Below are 20,370 nucleotides of genomic sequence, written 5' to 3' on the forward strand. Positions count from 1 at the left end.
GCTTGTGTTGGTGTAGCGGTATCGGTGGTAGGGGTAACATAGTAGTTCGATGTGCGATATGATGGGAATTTTACTGCCTACGACGGGTTTTTTCTAAAACGAGGCTGCAGACGCCACGCGGTGGGGATGCGAGGCTCCACGTAAAAAGTAAAACAGAGAGAGAGTCGTTTCTTTGTCACGCGTAACCATTCTTGAAAGGTCTGAGCATTAAAAAAAGAGAATGGCAGACGTACAAATTGAGGTCGCGGGTGGTATGCAAATACCGCAACAAAAACAAAAATCGAGCACTGGGTAATCTTTAAGTACATAATAGATAGACACAATGATCCAAAATAGAATGATAAATATTTTTTTATTTAACCTACAGAGATATGATGATAACGACATTGACAGCTTGTTGATAGTTATTGGTTAATTTAAGTTACCATATTTTGAATGATAATTTTCTTGTAACTAGACTTTTCAAAACTTATTACACAAATTTTGGTTTATTATTAATATTAAGAAAATAATAGAATGTTACTAAATCATATATTTTGTTATTTAGGCTGGAATTCCTACAGATACCACAATTTGCACTCAGTAATATAGGATATTCACAAGCTCACGAATGGATTGAACATAGAAAAGCAAATATCAGGCCATGGTCTTTATTCCTTAATACGAGTAATATAAGACCTCCACCTAGTTTACTAAGATTGAGTAAAAGAATTGTGAGAAATATTGAGTATTTCCAGAGCAATTATTTATTTGTGTTTATTGGATTAGTTATATATTGCTTGTAAGATTTACTACATTGAGTTTATTTTTATACTTCAATATAATAATTTTTTATTTTAAAATAAATGTCTAACATTTAGGATTACATCGCCATTATTACTACTTGCTGTTGCTGTATCTCTTGGAACTTGTTATAAAGTTTCACAACGTCATACTAAACAGGCACTTACAATATTGAATCATAAATTAACATTAGCTCAAGTTTTTTCTTTGGTAGGAGTTTGTTCACTGCCAATCTTTTATTTGGTTGGTGCTGGTGCAGCTCTCTTCTGGGTTCTTGGTAAATAAAACAAATATTTTCATCTAAATATAATACAAGATTATTTTTATTTAAATTTTATTTCAGGTGTATCTTGGTTTGTAATAACATTACATGCAGCATTCTATAATATTGACTCTGTATTATGTCCAGGAGAAGATGAACTTAATTCTTTAGTTATGCAAGAAGTATAATGTATATTATAACAGATGTGTATAATGAAATCAAACTTTACATAATGTGTAAAGTAAAAATAATATTAAATAATATACATATATATCAAATGAAGAATCTTTACACATTATTTACTTTTGTTATTAAAAGTACCAAAGAATAATTTTGTACTATTAATATCTTACAAAAATTTATTTGTATTTGTAATCTGAAATGAAATAAAATATTGAATTATTTATCTTGTATTTTTATAAAATTTTGTAATAGAAAAAAGATATTCTTTCAACAAAACCTTTTTGTCAATAATTTAACAATATTTAAAATTTTGTATTTTATAAAATTTACAAATATCACTGTTAATATCGTTTAATATCAGGAAATTTATATTTCATTGGAATTTGCTATAAAAGAGACTTTTTTGATTAATTTATTATAGAATTTATATGAATTAAATTAACAATCAGTTAACATGGTGTCAATTTATATAGACCACGTGATCATGTTTAACACTGTGCTTCGCTTATATGTAATATGATTCATGAGAATTATTACGAGTTTAACATTACATACATTTCATAGTATTTCATTGCAATAATAAAATTAATGCACTAAAGTGCATTATGTTTGTAAAAATATACATTAATTAATAAAAAAGGATTATAGTATGTAACAAATATGTAGTTGTGAAGCAGGGGTTAAAAGTACATACACGATGGAATTACATGTCGACAATTTCCTTTTACATATCTGAACAGCATCCGGAATTAAAGATTTCAGATGGAAACACGGAAATTTTGTAAGATATTGCATATTTTAATTACTGCTTTTTATATAGAAAGTTTAATATATATTTAGTCTAGTTTTACACCAAATTAACAACACAATATTATTTTGCTGTGTCATTTTATATCGCGTTGAAATTTATTTATCATTTGATCATTAGAGTATAATATAAATGTAGATTGAATAAATCTTAATATAGTCCGTGCCCACTTTAATTGCTTGTTTAATAATGTTATTTTATTTTATTATAATATAGAGTTATATAAAATGCATTTATAATGTATGTTTTTTAGAATACTTTTATGAATATATATATTTTTTTTTATTTGGCTTGCATGTAGTATATGTTGTTTGATTCAAATAAGTAGGATTTAAATACTTACCAATTCAATTAAAAATGAAAGAGGATGACGACGAAGTTTCTGTACCATGGATACAAGATTATAAAAATAATATATCTGAAGCAGATCTTTATCGATCAATACAAAGTAATTTAAATGCAGAATCTGTGCAAACTTTATATCAAAGTGTATATAATACCTCATTGAATGATAGTGAAAGCATGAGCACCTTAAATAATATACTCAGTGCAATATCTATGGAAGATTTATCAGCTCCTAATAATGATACCAATGAAACAGCCATTGAAGGTAGTTGTACAGATTTAAGAAACAGCGAAAGAAGTTCAAGATCGGTAAAGCTAAATTTATAATTGTATAAATATTTCAAGGATAATATAACTACAAATGAAATTATTAATTATAAAATATTAATTGTTCTTTTTTGTAGGTTTCAAAAGGAGGTACAGTATTTAGTTTATACTTTCATGATGAAATTCGTACAATTGATTTTGTACTTGTCTGGGATGAATACAATGTAGAAGCGCAAAAATATCACTGTACTGAATATAGACGTGTAAGTATATGTATAAAGATGTAATTTATGTATCTAACATAAATCTCTTTTTAATTTTTAGGTGTTTGAAAAAAATTTGGAGAAAGAAGGTTTACAATTGGAATATGAACAAGCAGAACCAAATGGTCTACATTTTATCAAAATTCATGCACCTCGTGAAGTATTAAGACGGTATGCTGAAATATTAAAACTTAGATTGCCAATGAAAGAGTTATCTGGCATGATAATTCCTGAAAATCGTAGTAATACATTAATAAAAGAAGTCAATTCATTATTTAAGAAAATTATGAAAAAATATTATGTCGATGAAACAATATTTCCGACTCTAAAACATAATTTTACGGCTGTTTATAGTCGTGATAAAGAATATTTATTTGGTTTGGATTCGCCAAATTTTTTTACTGCTGCAACACGTGCTAGAATTGTACAGTTTATTTTAGATAGAACCAGATTTACTGAAACCAAGGATGATGATTTTGCATTTGGAATAGATAGGTTGATTTCAGAAAAAGCATATGTGGCTGCATACCCTCTTCATGATGTAAGTTACATCTCTTACTTCTTTTTTTCTATTGTATATTTTTAATTTTATGTCTATTATATTTATTACTATTTATGTCTAAGTTAAATATACATAAATATACTCATATTTACTTCAGAAAAATTATTAAAGTTGTTACGAAGTAGGTATATTTATGTACCGTAATATCGATAAACCTTATTGTTTCTCATTCACCTATTTTATACCTCTGCTCGCACCTCCTAAACAATCGATTATCCATTGAAAATTTTTGGAGGAGGAACCTTAATAACTGAAGGACTAGCCTCTTATCTTCAAATGTAACCACCCTGCTTGACTTTATATTAGGGACAAAGCGGTTTATAGGATTTTCGTGTCTTGCCCTAATCCGCTTTCATGTCTTTACTCAGAAGCAGTACAGTTATCAAGCAGGGTACTCAGGTATGAATGTTCAATATGGCCACCTGGTTTTTTTTATTGTCCTTTTGTTGATCCTTTCTTGGTGTAGATATATAAAATAATAAAACTGTAGTTGGATATTGAATCTTTTTTTAAATTACACTAATCTGACTTTAAAAATAGATATAACAAAATTTTGAACAATTGTGTCATCCATAATATTTGTTTATTCTATTGTTATCTATTATAAAATTTGTTATTAGATAATGAATTTTGTGACAGTGAAATTTCATATAATTTCATACTTTAAATACTTCGTGTATATTTAGTTTATAAATTACATAACGATGTAATAAAAACTAAACTATTTTTATGTTTTTTTGAGTGTTATTAAAAATTGTAGAATATACCGTTGGATAAAAACAATTAATTTTAATATTTAATTATATTTTACATATAATTTCGTTTTTTTAAATAATTTAGATGATTTGTATACTATAATAAGCTCGCGCCTTCGGGGGCTGGACACTGTATTATACCTGTACCCTCTTAATACTTGTCTTGCTCTTTATACCTGTAGGATTAATAAATATACCGTTAACACGCCTTCGTATTAATCGTTCACTAAGAAGATTGAATTTATTTTGATTATAAAGCAGGAATTTAAATATATTGTTAACTAAATGATACCTAATATCTTTTATCATGCTTTTATTTTAAATAAAAGCATTTTTTGCTAAAAAGTTTCCCTAATTGAATACATTTAGATATATAAATTTATCTAATATACAATATTTTTATTGATGATATTTATATAAAATGCAATATTTTTTAATTTTAGGGTGATTTACAAGCACCTGATTCTATGAGATATCTTTTATATAAAGAATGGGCATGTCTGAGAAAATGTCTTCATTATCAACCATTAGATTACATCAAAGAATATTTTGGAGTAAAAATTGGACTTTATTTTGCTTGGCTTGGTTTTTATACTCATATGTTGATACCCGCTAGTATCGTAGGACTTTTATGCTTCATATATAGTTGCGCGACTTTATATTCTAACGAACCAAGTGAAGATATTTGCAATGGTAATGATACCATCGAAATGTGTCCCTTATGTGATCATTTTTGTGGATATTGGAATTTGAAAGAAACATGTTTACACGCAAGAATTACGTATTTATTTGATAATCCATCTACCGTGTTTTTCTCTATATTTATGTCATTATGGGGTATGTGACAATATTTTCAATAGTTATATAATATGTTTTATAGTTATGGAATATGAATTTCATTATCATTTTTTATTAGCTACTTTGTTTTTGGAATTGTGGAAACGATATTCGGCAGAAATAACTCACAGATGGGATTTAACTGGCCTAGATGCTCAAGAGGAACACCCTCGCCCTCAGTACTTAGCACGTTTAGCACATATAAAAAAAAAGTCGCTCAATATTATTACAAATACGGAGGAACCGAAAGTTCCCTTTTGGAAGATGAAAGTTCCTGCTACAATTTTTAGTTTTTCCATCGTTTTGTTGCTGGTTTGTAAACACTTGAAATACAAAAAAGAACGAATTTAATAATTATAATTCTTTTTTGAAAAATTTATTTTTCATTTATTTCATTTCATTTACATCACAGATTGCAGTAGCAATGGCAGCTGTGTTAGGTGTTGTTCTATACAGAATGTCTGTTTTAACTGCCTTAAGTGTTTATGGACATCCTATGGTAACAAGTTATGCAATACTATTTACAACAGCTACTGCAGCTAGCATTAATTTGTGTTGTATTATAATATTTAACTGGGTCTATGTTTGGCTAGCTGAATATTTAACAGAGGTACTTAGCTATAATAACAACATATCTGTTGTTCTTTTTATGGTATATATTTTTATTTTTACAGATTGAACTGCTTCGAACCCAAACTGAATTTGATGATAGTTTAACATTAAAAATTTATCTACTCGAATTTGTTAACTACTATGCTTCCATATTTTATATAGCATTTTTTAAAGGAAAATTCGTTGGCTACCCGGGTAATTATAATCGTTTCTTTAAATACCGACAAGAAGAATGTGGGCCTGGTGGTTGTCTTATGGAATTATGCATACAATTAAGCATTATCATGATTGGCAAACAGACTATGAATACAATATTAGAAATGTTGTTTCCATTATTTTACAAATGGTTAAATACTTTAAAAGTACATGTTGGAATGAAAACAAAAAATGGACAAAAGAAAGTTACTACTAGAAAATACCTTCAATGGATCAAGGATTATAAATTAGTAGAATGGGGTCCAAGAAGTTTATTTCCTGAGTATTTAGAAATGGGTAATGGTATTAAATTTATGTAAACTTATTATATGTATTTGTACTTAATTTAAATTTCAATATTTTATTTGTTACAGTACTACAATATGGATTTGTTACTATCTTTGTTGCTGCATTTCCACTAGCTCCATTTTTTGCATTATTAAATAACGTTTTTGAAATGCGATTAGATGCAAAAAAATTGTTAACGATGTATAGAAGACCAGTTGGACAACGTGTTATAGATATAGGTATATGGTATCGTATTCTTGGTTCCATTTCTAAGTTGTCTGTCATAACTAATGTGAGTTTATATGTTCATAAATAATATTTTGTATAAATCATATAGTTTTTGATATATTAATATAATTAAAATTTTTTAGGCATTCATCATAGCTTTTACTTCAAACTTTATACCAAGATTAGTTTATCGAATAACTGTCTCTGATAATTATTCCCTTGAAGGATTTTTAGAACATTCTCTTTCGAAGTTTAATACAAGTGACTTACAAAATGGTACTGAACCATTTTCGCTACCTACCCATGAACAGGTTGAAATATGTAAATATCCAGACTATAGGGAACCACCAAATTCGCCAAACAAATATCAATATACAATTATGTTTTGGCACGTACTTGCAGCGAGACTAGCGTTTATTGTTGTATTTGAGGTATTTCTACATCAAGAATGTAATATTAAATTAAAAATTCAAATTTTATAATTAACAAAAATAATATTTTCCAGAATATTGTTGCCTTTGTAATGATACTTGTACGATGGTGTATTCCCGATATGAATCCAAAGTTAAGAGATAAAATACGACGTGAGGCATATATAACTAATGAAATAATTATTCATCAAGAAGCGCTTCGTGCTTGTGGGAGGTCGGCTGATGTAGACACAAATCAGCATTTCATTACATTAAATGATAACGTAAATCGGTGGTCTAGAGTCATGAGAAATAGTTTATCTAATTCTGAATTTGATTTAGAAATTCATGGGAGTCCTGTGTCACCAGCTAATCCACATACACGGGTTGGTCCCGCCGCACTATGATCACTTTTTAGATCAAATAAATAACAATAGAAAGATATAACTGTGATACTAGTCACGCTTCTGTATATTGGTTTTATTAATATAATTTTCAAACAAACATGTGATCAAAAAGATCTGATAAAGATATTAACAGCAAAAGAAAATAATAGAAACAATATTTATATATATCAAAGTACTCATATATTTTTATGATTAACTATTTAAAATGCAGGAAATATTCTCATTGAAATAATCTTTAATCTTTTATATCTGTATTGTAGAATAAATGTGTTTTTGAGTTGTTGTTTAAAATTGGAAAGAGGTTCATAAAGTTTTAATTTATGCTTAAGTAATATTACTTTATCTTTTGTATCAAATTATCTATTTAATTAAGAAAAATACTCGTTGTAGTGCAATTTATTTATTTAACTACTCTTGTGACATCAAATTATAAATTACATTTGTAATTATAAGTAATTATCAGAATTTGATATTATAAATTTAAAAAAAAAATTTCATTTCATAATTAATAGATTTCCTCTTCTTAAAGTTCCTAAAAATAATTGTTTCAATGTATAGATTTAATTCTTTAATATAAATTTACAGTGTTACATTTATGCAGAATATACCAATATATTACTGTTAAATAGTAATGAGAGTTTTCAATATATTAATAATATATATTGTTACTAATGTCACAGTAAACTATACTTCCATTATATACGAATTAATTACAAGATTATGCAATAATTTTTATAACTTCTATAATATATCTAAAATTAAAATATATATTTGCATATATTTAGCTGCCACATTTAATGAATATAAATATTATTTTTATGAAATTGTTAATATGTATGTAATTTTTAAATTATATAATATAACTTAAATAAAAGATTATAAAATGAAAATTGTTATTGGAATAATTATAAAAACACTTTTATAAAATTAAAATTTTTAATTTTGTAAATTTAAATTTATATAATTCTATGTTAATATTATTATCATCCTCTGTTATATTGCAGAGGGCGATATCGTAAGATCGGTGTTGAGAATGCCGCATTGCTTATTCTCAATCATTCTGAATATTTAATTTAAAAAGTTTACAGTTGTTTTTTCTTAAACATTAAAAGAGGTTTAATAAAATTTAGTATAATATTTTAATGTGAGTCCTTATGTAAGCAATAAAAATTAATTTTAAAAAAATGGGAACTGTTCATGCAATGGTACGTACTTATTATTAGAAAATTACGGTATAACCTAAAATTAAAACTATTAATTTACAGTATGAGTAATCTCTAATAATAATTTATAACAGTGTAGTTTTGAATAAAATTATTGTATCAGATATTTTATTAAATTTGTGCATTGTATAAAACAGTATTTACTATATTTTATTAAATTAGTTTTAATTAAATTCTTTTCGTTAGTATTTCACGTGTTTTATTATTTCAGAATTCTAATATGTCTCGAAATGTAAATGAAACTTCAAATAATACTAATGAAACACAAAATTTAAAAAAACATAATTCTGTAAGTAATGTTTGTATACTTTGATTTAAAGTTTTTCTGATATTTTAGATAGAAATTTTCTAAATACTTTTTTTTTATCTACGAAAATATATAAAAACTTAACAATTATTGTTTTTTCCTATCATTTCCACAAGAAGATGAATTTATATCAAAAACCGCAAGAAGAACCCATTCAGGTTTTTCGTTCAGTGAAGGTATATTTGTTAACACAAATATAAAATATTAATTTTATTTATATAAATTATTAAGTCAAATCTTGCTATTTCATAAATTAGGCAAGAGTTGATAAAATACATGTTGATGGACTTATGAGGACAAAAGATGATATAATAGAAACCCAAGTGAAAGAACTGTTTAAGGCTCAAGATTTTCATGATGTTATCTTACATGCCTTTAAAGTACGAGAAAAGCTAAAAGGTTTAGGATGTTTTGGGAATATTGGAATTTACATTGATACCAGTCAAGGTCCTGATGCTACCCCAGAAGGTGTTGAAGTGGGTCTATATAATTACACACTAATTCAACAAAAAATAAGTAATTTCTCTGATTTAATTTTCAGTTCACTCATAAATCATTTCTTTAATAATTAGCATATATTCTAATAAGAAATTTTAAAGTATATGCTTTTCCAGGTTACCTTTATTGTACATGAACTGAAACGCTTAGCAGGTGGAATTAGTACTATGGTTGGAAATAATGAAGGTTCAGTTATGGTTCAAGCAAAAGCACCTAATTTATTTGGAAGAGGAGAACGTCTTCAGATGGAATATTCTCATGGTTTAAAACATTCAACTAATATGAGTATATCTGCCGTTAAACCATTTGTACACAATTGGCTTCATACAGTGTGTGTAATACTGTTCCATTTTAAAAGTTAATGTTAGAAATAAATATTCTTGAAAATGTATGATTAATATATAATTTAATTCTTTTTATAGATTAACCGGTAGCATCTTCAACACATCCAGTTGGTTTCCAAGGTCTGGTTTTAGTCAATGTGATAAAGGTCTTTTGTTAGATATTGCTCGCAATCCTGATGAAGCAGGTTTATTAAAGCACAATTTACAATATGAAGCCACATATAGGGAAATTATTCCTTCTAAACAAACGTCGCTTCACGTTCGTAAGCAATGCGGTCCAAATTTAAAATCTGCATTGCGACATATTTGTTCTATTGATAAAAGAGATTCAACAATATTTCCCACTATGGGAAGTTTTGTACAGTTTTCATCAGAAGTAGCTGGTCTTGGAGGAGATATTGGATTTGTTAAAAATGAATTTACCATGCAAACTAATTGGACACCACATGAATTTATAGCAAGTATTTTTGAATTCAAAATCAGATTAAACTTTTAAATGATTTATCTCCTGTACAATTTGTTTGATTATAGAAATTTCATTAGACCTTCCAGCTGGGTTTTCAATCTGGATGGCTTCGAGGAATCAGCAATGACTTCAAAATCAATATTGCTGATCAATTTTTCCTGGGTGGACCATTGAATCTTAGAGGATTTAATATGAGAGGTTGTGGACCTCGTATCAATGGAAATTTTATTGGTGGCGATGCATATTGGGCAGTCGCTCTTCATTTATACACACCATTGCCATTTAGGCCTGGTTGTAATGGTTTTGGTGATCTTTTTAAGTTGCATGGTTTTATTAACGGTGGAAATGTATCTAATTTCACTTTCAAATTTGGTAACTTTTCAAAATATTTTGTACGTTTTAATTTTGAACTAATATGAAAAATATAAAAATGAGTAATTTTTTTTCTACTTGCAGCTAAAGAAAATATGAAAATTTTTAAGGAAAATGTTCGTTGCGCGGTTGGTGGAGGTATTGCAATGAAAGTTGGAAATATAGCAAGAGTAGAGTTAAACTTAGTTATGCCTTTATTATTTGACAAAAGCGATATATTGGAACAGTTTCAATTCGGAATTGGTCTACAATACTTATAAATAATTCCTATTTTGGGGTAGTAAATTATATATCCTACATTATTTTTATGTGAATCATATGCATTTAATGTAAAATAAATTACATTTATAAATTTATTATTCTTATGAAAGTACATTCTGATGCCATTAGAAATAAGTATTAGAAGAAACATTTCCAATAAAAATGATGATAAATCATATTCCTGAATTTTTTAATATTTTTTTTTTATTAAATTTGTTTATATAGTATAATTACATATGTTTTGTATATTGCACCAAACACATATTGTGTTATTGTTTCCTAAGAAAAGCAAAAGATTTCATCACTTAAGGTATGATTCATTAGTATTCTGCGTATTTGTTGAAAAAAAAAAAGAATTGTATAATTTATTTACGTTCTTCAATATTTTGACGAATTATTCTTTGCTTATTTGAATCATATAATTAATAATGAAAAACACATACATGAAATATAAATGGTATTTCATAGAATACAATAATATTCTTTAATTTCAAAGATTATGCAAAATCAATCTCATATAACTATTTAGTGTTTTATCTTCCATTGATAGCCTAAATGTGAATCGTTGTTACAGTAGCGCCTCTACTAAATGTGTTATAAATGACCCATGCAGCATCTAGTTGAAAATGGCCGCTTAAAAGTTATCGTTAAAATGTGTGTTGAGATAATGTGTCACTTTACAATGGAATCCTTCGAAATTATTGAAGAATCAAAGCAAAATATTGTATCTGAAGTAACAAGATTTATCGAAAATTCATTGTTAAGATATAGAAAGTGTAGTACAGTGAAAAATCAGTTGTCATATTGCAAACAAAATATCCTACGTGATTATAATTGTCACAGCTGTGGAGGCTATCTTTGTTGTATGTATCAGTGAAAACAGTTTGCTGAATTATAGCATTATTATGTATAATATTAAATTATAATTATGCCACTATGGTCTTACTGAAGTCTGAATAATACTTCGGAATGAATATACAATTATTTAACAATTTCTAATCTTAACAAATATCTAAAATATACGTGATAAATTGACGGAAATGTTTGCATCGTGAATATAAACGTTATATCGATTTCAAGTATATTTCCAAAAATGTAAAAATGAAGTTTAACATTTTTATTAGTTATTTAAATACTTGCTATTGAAATTATAAAGTTAGTAAAATATAAAGTTATTATATTGAAAGTCAGTATACATCTCTTATTAAAGAGGGATATAAAGATTATGATTATCGAATATTTCTTTACAAAATTAAAAAGAAATACGTGGTAATTTATAATTTTGACAATTTTTAAATTATAATCAAGTTTAAATAATCTAAAGTTTAATAGTTTAAATTGAATAATTTTTTAAGTTATAGGTTACTAAACAATTGTGAACAATATTTTTAATATGCTAAATTTTATTTTACAGCTAAACAAAGGAGATCTATGAGAATTGAGAGAGGTTATAGAGGAATATCAGTGTGTTGAATAATGTATGTAATAAAATTTAAATGATATAATTTTTCAAAAATTTAAATTTGTTTCTTAAATATAATATTTTTCTTGTAGTATTTTTGCTTCCTCGTTAAACATGTGTTCTATGTAGAGTTCACCTGCAGAAATCATAATGGAGGAGATATATCCAATGAACAATGCATTAAATGGGGAGGAAAACATGTCAAGTCCAAAAAAAGGAAACATGTTGCACAGTGTCTTTAATGCTTTGAATATAGTTTGGGAACAATTTTCTAAAGTTCCTGCTTCATTCATAGCAAGCATTAATTACCCATTGTCTGTAACAGTTGTGAACAATGGAGACATAATTTCACATGATTTTTTTAAAAATTTGACAAATAAAACAGAGCCATTAAATACTGATAATGTGTACATTCACGATGCTCAAGTAAAAGAATCTTTAAATATTGTTGAGAGAATTCATAATGATACATATAATGAAAAGAAATCTTACATGAACAAAATTTTTAATGAAAATATGAAAGATAGTTTCAATTTTGGTTATGAGTATATTGCTAACAAGAACCACATTGCAAACAAATCTGATCAAGAGGAATCAATTGTTCAGCAGAATGTTGAAGTTAATACAAATAACTATAATTACTTAATACCTGTTCAAAATTTGAACAAAATAAGTGAAGAGGACTTATTTGAATACATTTGTCCCAATATAAATACACAAAAAATGTATGCTAGGAAAAATTGTTATAACATTGAAGATAATTATAGTAGAAATGCTTCTAATAAGGGACAATTATTTAATTACACTAACAACAATGTGAATGATAAGATGATTATGAACATGGAAACTTCTTTTTTAACACGTAATATAGATACATTAAGTATACAGTCAGTTGAACAAATTACAATGTCCAATATGTTTACAAAGATGTTACAAAAGGTTTTTAGTGGTGTAACAGATCGACTTTGTAGAGCAGACTTTGTTGAATCAGATTTGGCAATGAAACGGTCATTTTCACCTAACCAACGAAGAAGGCTTAATGCTGTGGCAAAAAGTAGAGGTCGAGGACGAGCAAAGTCACAGCTAAGACGTTCAGGAGTTAGTCAAACGAGACACCGAAAGGAACGCATTAAGCACGACATTGCTGTAGACATAGAAAGTGATTTTAGAAATTGGCAAGAACTTCAAATGTATCATACAATGGAAAGTTTTCAATCACAAGACTGTTTTAGCTTAGATGAAGATGTAGTAGATGCTGTTCAACATATTATGAAGGAAACAGTGGATCCTCTGACATATACTTTAGCCGATATAAAACCTAAAATTCAGAAACCAAAAACACGCAAAAACGTTGATCAAGGAATATCTAAATTTTCTACAAAAATGAGAAGCATACCCGAATGCATAGAACAAACAAATATTTTTGAAGACGATTTTCTTGAAAATAGATACAATTTGCAAATGAATACATTTCGACCACGTTTAATATCAGAAAGTTCTATTGATTCAGAAGATAGTTATTGTATAGTATTTGAAACTGGTTCTGAAATAACTTGCACAAGTGACCTTGATGATAATGAGGAGATTGATGTAGATCAAACAAGCGAAGAAAGCGACATAGTTCGAGCAAGTGAAGATGAAGAAACATGTAAAGATGAAGGATCTATATCTCCAGTTCAAAAAGTAATTTATTATTTACTATTTAAATTACTTATTACAGTCCTGTGATAATAAGGAACGAGATTTTTATTGTAGGTAAAATTTAATTTAAATCCGATGATTCACATAATGGTGAAATGGGATTATGCGTATCGTGCAGCTCGGAAAGGTCCATGGGAGGAAATGGCTAGAGATAGAGAACGATTTAGAAGCCGTATAAATTGTATAGAACGTGTTCTTAATCCAATATTAACTGTTCAGCACAGAAATCATATTTGGCAAGAACGATTTGTACTTACCGATTAAAATTCGTATCCACCGTCTTCTTAAGGTAACAGTATCATTCAAAATTAGAATAGTATGGTATAGAGGAAGATGATGTATTAAAGGGAAAAAGAATGTGTATAATAAGTTTCTTAAAATGACAAAATAGGCTGTGAATATATGGTATAAGATGTCTATGTTAAAATATAATATGTTCATTAATTCAAATATACAATATGTTCACTAATTCAAATAAATTCTGTAAATTATAATATTGATTGGTAGACACTACATACTTGTTCTTACAAGAAATTCGTAATTCTGCAGGTTATAGATGTTTTTTCTTAGATAGTATATTATATTTAAGCATACAATTAAGTTCTAATTCTGATTAATGTGCAAAACACTGCTATTAATATAAAAAACTGAAAAAAAGAATAAGAATTTATATTATATAAATAAAAAATGCTTTTTTATTAATAATTTCCCAAAATACTTCATACAATTATGGGTAAATAGCATAGGATAATAAATAACGCTATTATTTACACGGAAACGCGCGCGCGCGTATACACATACAAAATACATAAATAACACGTATATTTATATTTTTAATTAAATTATCTCATCTTATTTATGTAAGCTAAGAAATATTCACAAATATTTGAATCGTACACTAGTCACTAAATGTATAAATTATTCGTCATTTTCTTTATACTAAAAGAAATTCACCAAAAAATAGTAATTATTCATGTTTCTTTTTTTCATTATACATTCTCTTCTTCTATGCAACTATTTTACAATAAAATTGAAATTGTTTTATAATATTTACAATAATGAAGTTATGGTATATTTTTTAAAGACGAAATTAAATCAGACATTTGGAATTATTCATATGTGTGACAATTTTACTACATATAATAGATATTTAATTTTGTATGATCCAATTAAATTCTCATTCATTAAATAATAAAATATATAGATAAGTGGACATTAATTACTAACTTAATCAAAATATATCTGTAGTTTCTAATTTTTTAATCATTTTTAATAATATGGAAATACAATAGTTTTTAATAATTATTAATTTCTAATAATTAAGTATATAAAAAGTAATGAATAAAAAATGTCCACTTTCATTTTTAACTGTAGATTTATTAATGCATGTTATTTGTTTCTCTTTTACTAGATTGTTATAATAAAATTCGATTTAATAATTTGAATACAACAATAGCAATAAATATTTGTTACTATATTTATTATGTAAAGTTATAATACATTTAATTTAAAGTGATTAAATATATTAATTAAAAATTTGCACTCAAATCAAGATTTATTATTTTGATAACAGATAAGTCCTATTTCAGTTTTAATTGTTATTTAATATCATATATATTGATATATGAAGTAAAGCGCCACGTATTGATATAATTGAAAATTTTATTTTAAATAATAGTTACGTTAAATACACGTGAGTGATATCAAGGAAAATATTTAGTGAATCAATATTCAATTTATGTTTAAATGTGTATTTACATAAATAATGTACATTTTTGTTATTATTTAATTGAACAAAGATAATTTTATTTTTAGTATGTTTAGAATTATTGATTCATACATTACACTAAAGAATGAACAGTTTGCTGAATTTAATGTAAATGATCGCGAAGAGAATAAATCGTTCTTGCTAAACTGGTCATGTATACTATGTATTTAAAATGAATTAGTGATTATTCTTTGTGTATATACGAAAATTGATGATATATGTGACGCTGTATGGTAAATTGTAATTTACTTTATCTGCACTTAATCAACAGTTTCTTTCCATTAGTAGCTTAGAAATGATTCTAATTTCTAATACATATAACAGTGAAGAAAAGAAGACTCAATCTTCACACATATAGTCGCTTATGTCTAATTCTTACTAAGAAAAACTAGGATAGTATTTTCACTTTGGAAATTAGAATAACATTGTATATATATCTAATATATAAATATATGTATATATTCAGCTGAATAAACACATTAATCTCTTTTATAATGGCTTATGAAACATTCTGCCCAATGAAATTTTCAACACCTGTTTAGTAAAAGTAACTTTCACTGGAAATATGATATTCATTAACAGAAGCAAGATTCTAATTAACATTTTACAGTTTCAATTAACACAATTTTTTATCAAAAATCGTAAAAAGAGAACCAGACTTTATGAAAGTAAAAATTAACATAGAGAATAACAAACATTTACGTATGGGATTTCATTAAAAATGAAATATGTTTGCTGGTTTAATTGTACATGTTATCACTAATATGACATTATTATGAAAATATTAATTGTACGCGTCTATGAAAAAGAAGTCGGAGGCTTGTGACGATTCTGACACACTATTAGATTCCCTGTCATGAGTAACTTGAGAAATTTCTCAGAGTTTAACAATGAATCTAATAATACAATTCAAATTATGTCAAGGGCAAGTTACATGACTGAGTGTTTGATTGGTGGTCAGAAAACTAACGTTGCAGTTACGGATCCTGCTTCTTAATTGTCCACCTACAGGTTCTTTTCGAAAAACAATGTTGTTTCGACACTGCCGTTTAGTTTCGATAGAATGGATACGATAGATATTTTTAACAATACCGGCAGCCTTATGACTAGTCGGGATGATTTATTAAAGCCTGTAATTAGATAACAAAACATTTCTGCTGTATAATGTAGAAATATGTTTCTTGAAACAAAAATGATAATAAAAATGTTATTTTTGAACTTTTATTCAAATAAAGATTAAAAAGTATCAGGAATTCAATATGTTCAATGTTTTCTAGTAATTTAAAATAATCTTTTATTTATTTTTGGAATTATACGAATACATAATACTCACGTAAAACGTATTAAGGTTCTGAATGTTAATGAATCAGTAAAGATAATTAAGTTAATTAGTTGCAACCTTATGTTTAATTTTTTTCTATAAATATTTATTATAAATAAATTAATTCGTATCATGGTAGGTACAGATGATAAGATAAAAAGATGAAGTAGAATAGTTTCAATCTTCGACTACTATACATTTTTGACATTGAAGTACAGAAAAAATTTTACGGAATTATCGTTCGTTCTATTTCATAGAAAATTACTTTATCGTAATCTGTGTGCGTTTTATTTGCTATAGGCTTCTCGCGATCAAAATGAAGGATACGCTCGAAAGATATCGAATTACGCTTAATTAGTGCACATGTATTGGTTCCAGTGTAGTTATATTGCTGGCAGTTGCTTTATTTACCAGGATTCCGTATCGTGCACGGTTTGATGAATCATGATTCCATGGAATTGAATTACAATTGCAGCATTAGAAATTTTGAATTTTTGCTGTAAGATATAATACGCGTGACGTAATGAAGAAACCCGTTAAGTAATAGAAACGTAATGTGTTGTTCGAAACCATTAAAGTATTTCATGTTTGAAAATGAATAATGAACGAATAAGATGATAAACTATATTTTGTATACGTTATACCATAGACTTCGTAATCGACATTTTATTTGCACTGCGTCTACTTTCTCAAATGCATTCTTTTCATCATTTTCATTAGAATTAGCTCTGTATACAATTTTTCTATAAAAATATACCCTAAAGGAAGGACCCTTAAGTAATCAAAAATTTTCATTTATTATTTATCTATAACTAACATGTCTATGGTTAGGAGAGTGATGATAAATGTGTAACAATTTGTAATAATATATTAATCATTGATCAGGAAATGCGTCAAACATCTGCAGTAGAAAGAATGTCGAGGAAAAGGTGAACCGGAAGAGGATGGGCACGATTTTAACTGGATGGTTGATGCAACAGAGAGGGCTACACCATGGACTTTTGCAACACTGCGTTTCTCGACACAATGTGCTGTTGACATAACGTTGACAAATTGACTCCCCTTTCTTGAATGTTGGATTGCATGACTGCAAAAATACAAAATTACTCACCAATTGCTTCTTGGCGTCGTACCATAGAATTATTGTGATTTTAATTAATTGTTAATGGTAACCTAATTAGCGCTGTTTATAGTAAATGATACCGGTGAAGTTTGTGTCTAGAAGAATAAAACAAATTGTTGGTACTCATTATTTGATTTAAATTGGGATTTTTTGAGCTTTTGTCGGTTGAAATATACATTTTTTATTTTTCTATTATAGTTTGTATATTGTATATTGCTTTTCGTTAATACAGCCGATCTTTATTATAAAATATGTTCTTTTAGTGTTGTAGTTGCAATTCTATAAATTGTGGGAAGTCAATTTTCCAATAGCAAAGACAGTTACCAAAGAAAGAAACGCAACTTTTGAAAGTATTAATTGAAGAAAAATGTTGCACTAAAAGGTACTATATAAGTAAATAAAAATACTAAAATATAAAATTATGTTTTGTATGTATCGAGGAAAATTTAGACAAATTGACAGTGTAAATAATATTAATAGTATCTACATAACGAATAAAAATTATTTTGTTATCCAATTTTGCGTTTATCTTTATTTATAATAATAGTTAAAATACCTTTAATTCTTTTTTATATTTTTAAATATTCTTTATTCGGTCTAACTAAACCGGATGTCTTTTAAAATGCCGAATACTATTGAATGATGATTCATCAAACAGCAAGTGTCATCTTTGCTTTGTTCTAACGTCTTGTTCCCTTTTTATCAGATTACCATGCTTCGCGATTCCGTGCATCACTTTTGTACCAACAAACTGATCTAAAAAAAAAAAAAAAAATATAACTATTCGAGCATTATTCAATGCGATCTGCTTTCATCTTTTCACGATCGATGATGAGGACAGGAGATTGTGTATGGCGCATATGTGAAATTCCGTGCAGCGCGAGAAAATTTTAGAAGACTTTTTGTTTGGTAGATAATATATAACAGTTGTCCCAGTTTTCTAGCTTCTAGCGATAAGATCTTTGTATTCTGTAACAAGATACGCCCATTTAATCTCGTATCAATGAATCGTCTATCTCCAATGAACGTATAGATTACAACTTATCCTTGATGAGATAATTATTATTGACGTTAATAATGTCTGGTAATGATACTATCGAAAACAGAAAGAAATTTGTACTTCAATTAGAATTTGAAGCACTATTTTCTGTTAAAAAATGTAGAATATTGGTATTGAGTTTAAAACAGCATATGTAACAGTAAGTTGACCAATACAAGGTTCTTTAATATTAATCTCTTTATTTATATTTTAAGTCAGTTTACTTACATTTTCTTTCGTTTTCTTTGTTTAATACATCTATCGTTTATCTTTTATATTTGTCTATATCTTAAATTTCTTTCTTAACATTTAAGTACTTGTGATATTTGCGATACTCTGAGCGTATTAACACTCATAATTCGTGTATAAAGAATCTTTTCTTTATCGACTGATAATTCAACGTCAGTTTTTAAATCGAAATGTTTCTGTTTAAAATCGATAGGTGGCCATTTCGGAACAGATCGTCTCTTTAGATCGCAAGCTGCTATTGCGGTAGTTTTATATATCTTTAAATATTTAGAAATATTTAAGAAATACATGCATTTGCTTATTTTTCTCATGACATTTCTAACGATACATCGGTATCTATGTCAGGAACAAAAGAATTAAATTAATTTCTTGAGATCTTATGAATTTTTTATTTGTAATATTAAAGTACGTATTCTTTAATCATAAAGGATGTTCCATGTTTACTTCTTTTTCATAAGTCGTTAATGGTTGAGGTTATGTTTTCTATATGACTCAAATAATTATTTTTTGGTCGCTTTGTTTACTACTAAAAAAATATTTAAAAAATGCAGTATCTCGTATACAAAGTTACAAAAACATATTTGCAATACTTCTTTTGTGATTGTTTTAATATCTGTATGATAAATCGTTTGTCGCAGAAGAATAACATTAAATTGAGTGAATCGTTCACGCAAAAGATTCGAATGAATCCGACAATTTTATGGAAGATTTTACAAGCTCTGTACACGTGTACGCATGCATGCACTGATATAATTCAATTAGATCGGAATGTTGCTACCATATGTTCCACAATGCAACAATATCCGGTTACGGAACTTTTAAAAAATTACACCATTCACATATCCGGTATAAAATCATCTTTAGTTTGCCTTTAATGGGGTTGTAGACTAACAGTATTGTATTGTTAGTCTATGATTATGATTTTTTAAAAATAAGAGATAAGTATGTAAAAACTTATATTATTTTATTTTAATTAATTTTAATTTTATTTTATGGAGATACTATATGTGGAAACTACATGTTCTCAAGAC

The 20,370-nt window shown here is 27.1% G+C and overlaps 3 protein-coding genes and 1 long non-coding RNA gene across 6 annotated transcripts; all 4 read left to right on the top strand.

The window, feature by feature from the left end:
- Positions 1 to 50: 50 nt before the first annotated feature.
- Positions 51 to 7,333, top strand: subdued (anoctamin 1). 3 transcript variants are annotated; one of them, XM_017905543.1, is made up of 13 exons: positions 51 to 291; positions 548 to 781; positions 861 to 1,060; positions 1,127 to 1,227; positions 2,786 to 2,911; positions 2,973 to 3,452; positions 4,672 to 5,065; positions 5,145 to 5,377; positions 5,478 to 5,675; positions 5,740 to 6,169; positions 6,247 to 6,452; positions 6,532 to 6,819; positions 6,894 to 7,333. In XM_017905543.1, exons 1-13 carry the CDS (start codon positions 221 to 223, stop codon positions 7,203 to 7,205), a joined length of 3,273 nt encoding a protein of 1,090 aa, XP_017761032.1. In that variant the 5' UTR covers positions 51 to 220; the 3' UTR covers positions 7,206 to 7,333. The 3 variants fall into 3 exon arrangements, with proteins under 3 accessions (XP_017761032.1, XP_017761030.1, XP_017761031.1); XM_017905541.1 differs by lacking the exons at positions 51 to 291; positions 548 to 781; positions 861 to 1,060; positions 1,127 to 1,227 and adding exons at positions 1,734 to 2,009; positions 2,338 to 2,690; XM_017905542.1 differs by lacking the exons at positions 51 to 291; positions 548 to 781; positions 861 to 1,060; positions 1,127 to 1,227 and adding exons at positions 1,734 to 2,009; positions 2,365 to 2,690.
- A 1,009-nt stretch (positions 7,334 to 8,342) lies between these two features.
- Positions 8,343 to 10,675, top strand: LOC108551368 (sorting and assembly machinery component 50 homolog). The gene is made up of 8 exons (XM_017905506.1): positions 8,343 to 8,410; positions 8,640 to 8,717; positions 8,852 to 8,911; positions 8,993 to 9,211; positions 9,350 to 9,564; positions 9,656 to 10,034; positions 10,121 to 10,415; positions 10,500 to 10,675. Exons 1-8 carry the CDS (start codon positions 8,390 to 8,392, stop codon positions 10,673 to 10,675), a joined length of 1,443 nt encoding a protein of 480 aa, XP_017760995.1. The 5' UTR covers positions 8,343 to 8,389.
- A 616-nt stretch (positions 10,676 to 11,291) lies between these two features.
- LOC108551385 (uncharacterized) lies at positions 11,292 to 12,244 on the top strand. The gene is made up of 3 exons (XR_001890475.1): positions 11,292 to 11,539; positions 12,091 to 12,154; positions 12,231 to 12,244. It is a non-coding gene; the product is annotated as an uncharacterized LOC108551385 (long non-coding RNA).
- On the top strand, positions 12,241 to 18,123 carry PPP1R15 (Protein phosphatase 1 regulatory subunit 15). The gene is given in 3 exon segments (XM_017905526.1): positions 12,241 to 13,821; positions 13,894 to 14,128; positions 17,814 to 18,123. Coding segments are annotated over 2 exon segments (1,779 nt in total). The 5' UTR covers positions 12,241 to 12,252; the 3' UTR covers positions 14,104 to 14,128; positions 17,814 to 18,123.
- Positions 18,124 to 20,370: the final 2,247 nt, after the last annotated feature.

The sequence above is a fragment of the Eufriesea mexicana genome, unplaced genomic scaffold (assembly GCF_001483705.2).
Source record: "Eufriesea mexicana isolate 0111107269 unplaced genomic scaffold, ASM148370v2 scaffold3953, whole genome shotgun sequence".
Classification (NCBI taxonomy): domain Eukaryota; kingdom Metazoa; phylum Arthropoda; class Insecta; order Hymenoptera; family Apidae; genus Eufriesea; species Eufriesea mexicana.

Excerpts from the sequence above, each read along its gene's own strand:
- subdued (XM_017905543.1), top strand. The coding sequence starts at position 221 with ATGGCAGACGTACAAATTGAGGTCGCGGGTGGTATGCAAATACCGCAA. Across the intron at positions 6,170-6,246 it reads TCCTGAGTATTTAGAAATGG|TACTACAATATGGATTTGTT; the intron begins GTAATGGTATTA and ends TATTTGTTACAG. Across the intron at positions 6,453-6,531 it reads AGTTGTCTGTCATAACTAAT|GCATTCATCATAGCTTTTAC; the intron begins GTGAGTTTATAT and ends AAAATTTTTTAG.
- LOC108551368 (XM_017905506.1), top strand. The coding sequence starts at position 8,390 with ATGGGAACTGTTCATGCAATG. Across the intron at positions 9,565-9,655 it reads CACAATTGGCTTCATACAGT|ATTAACCGGTAGCATCTTCA; the intron begins GTGTGTAATACT and ends TTCTTTTTATAG. Across the intron at positions 10,416-10,499 it reads TAATTTCACTTTCAAATTTG|CTAAAGAAAATATGAAAATT; the intron begins GTAACTTTTCAA and ends TTCTACTTGCAG.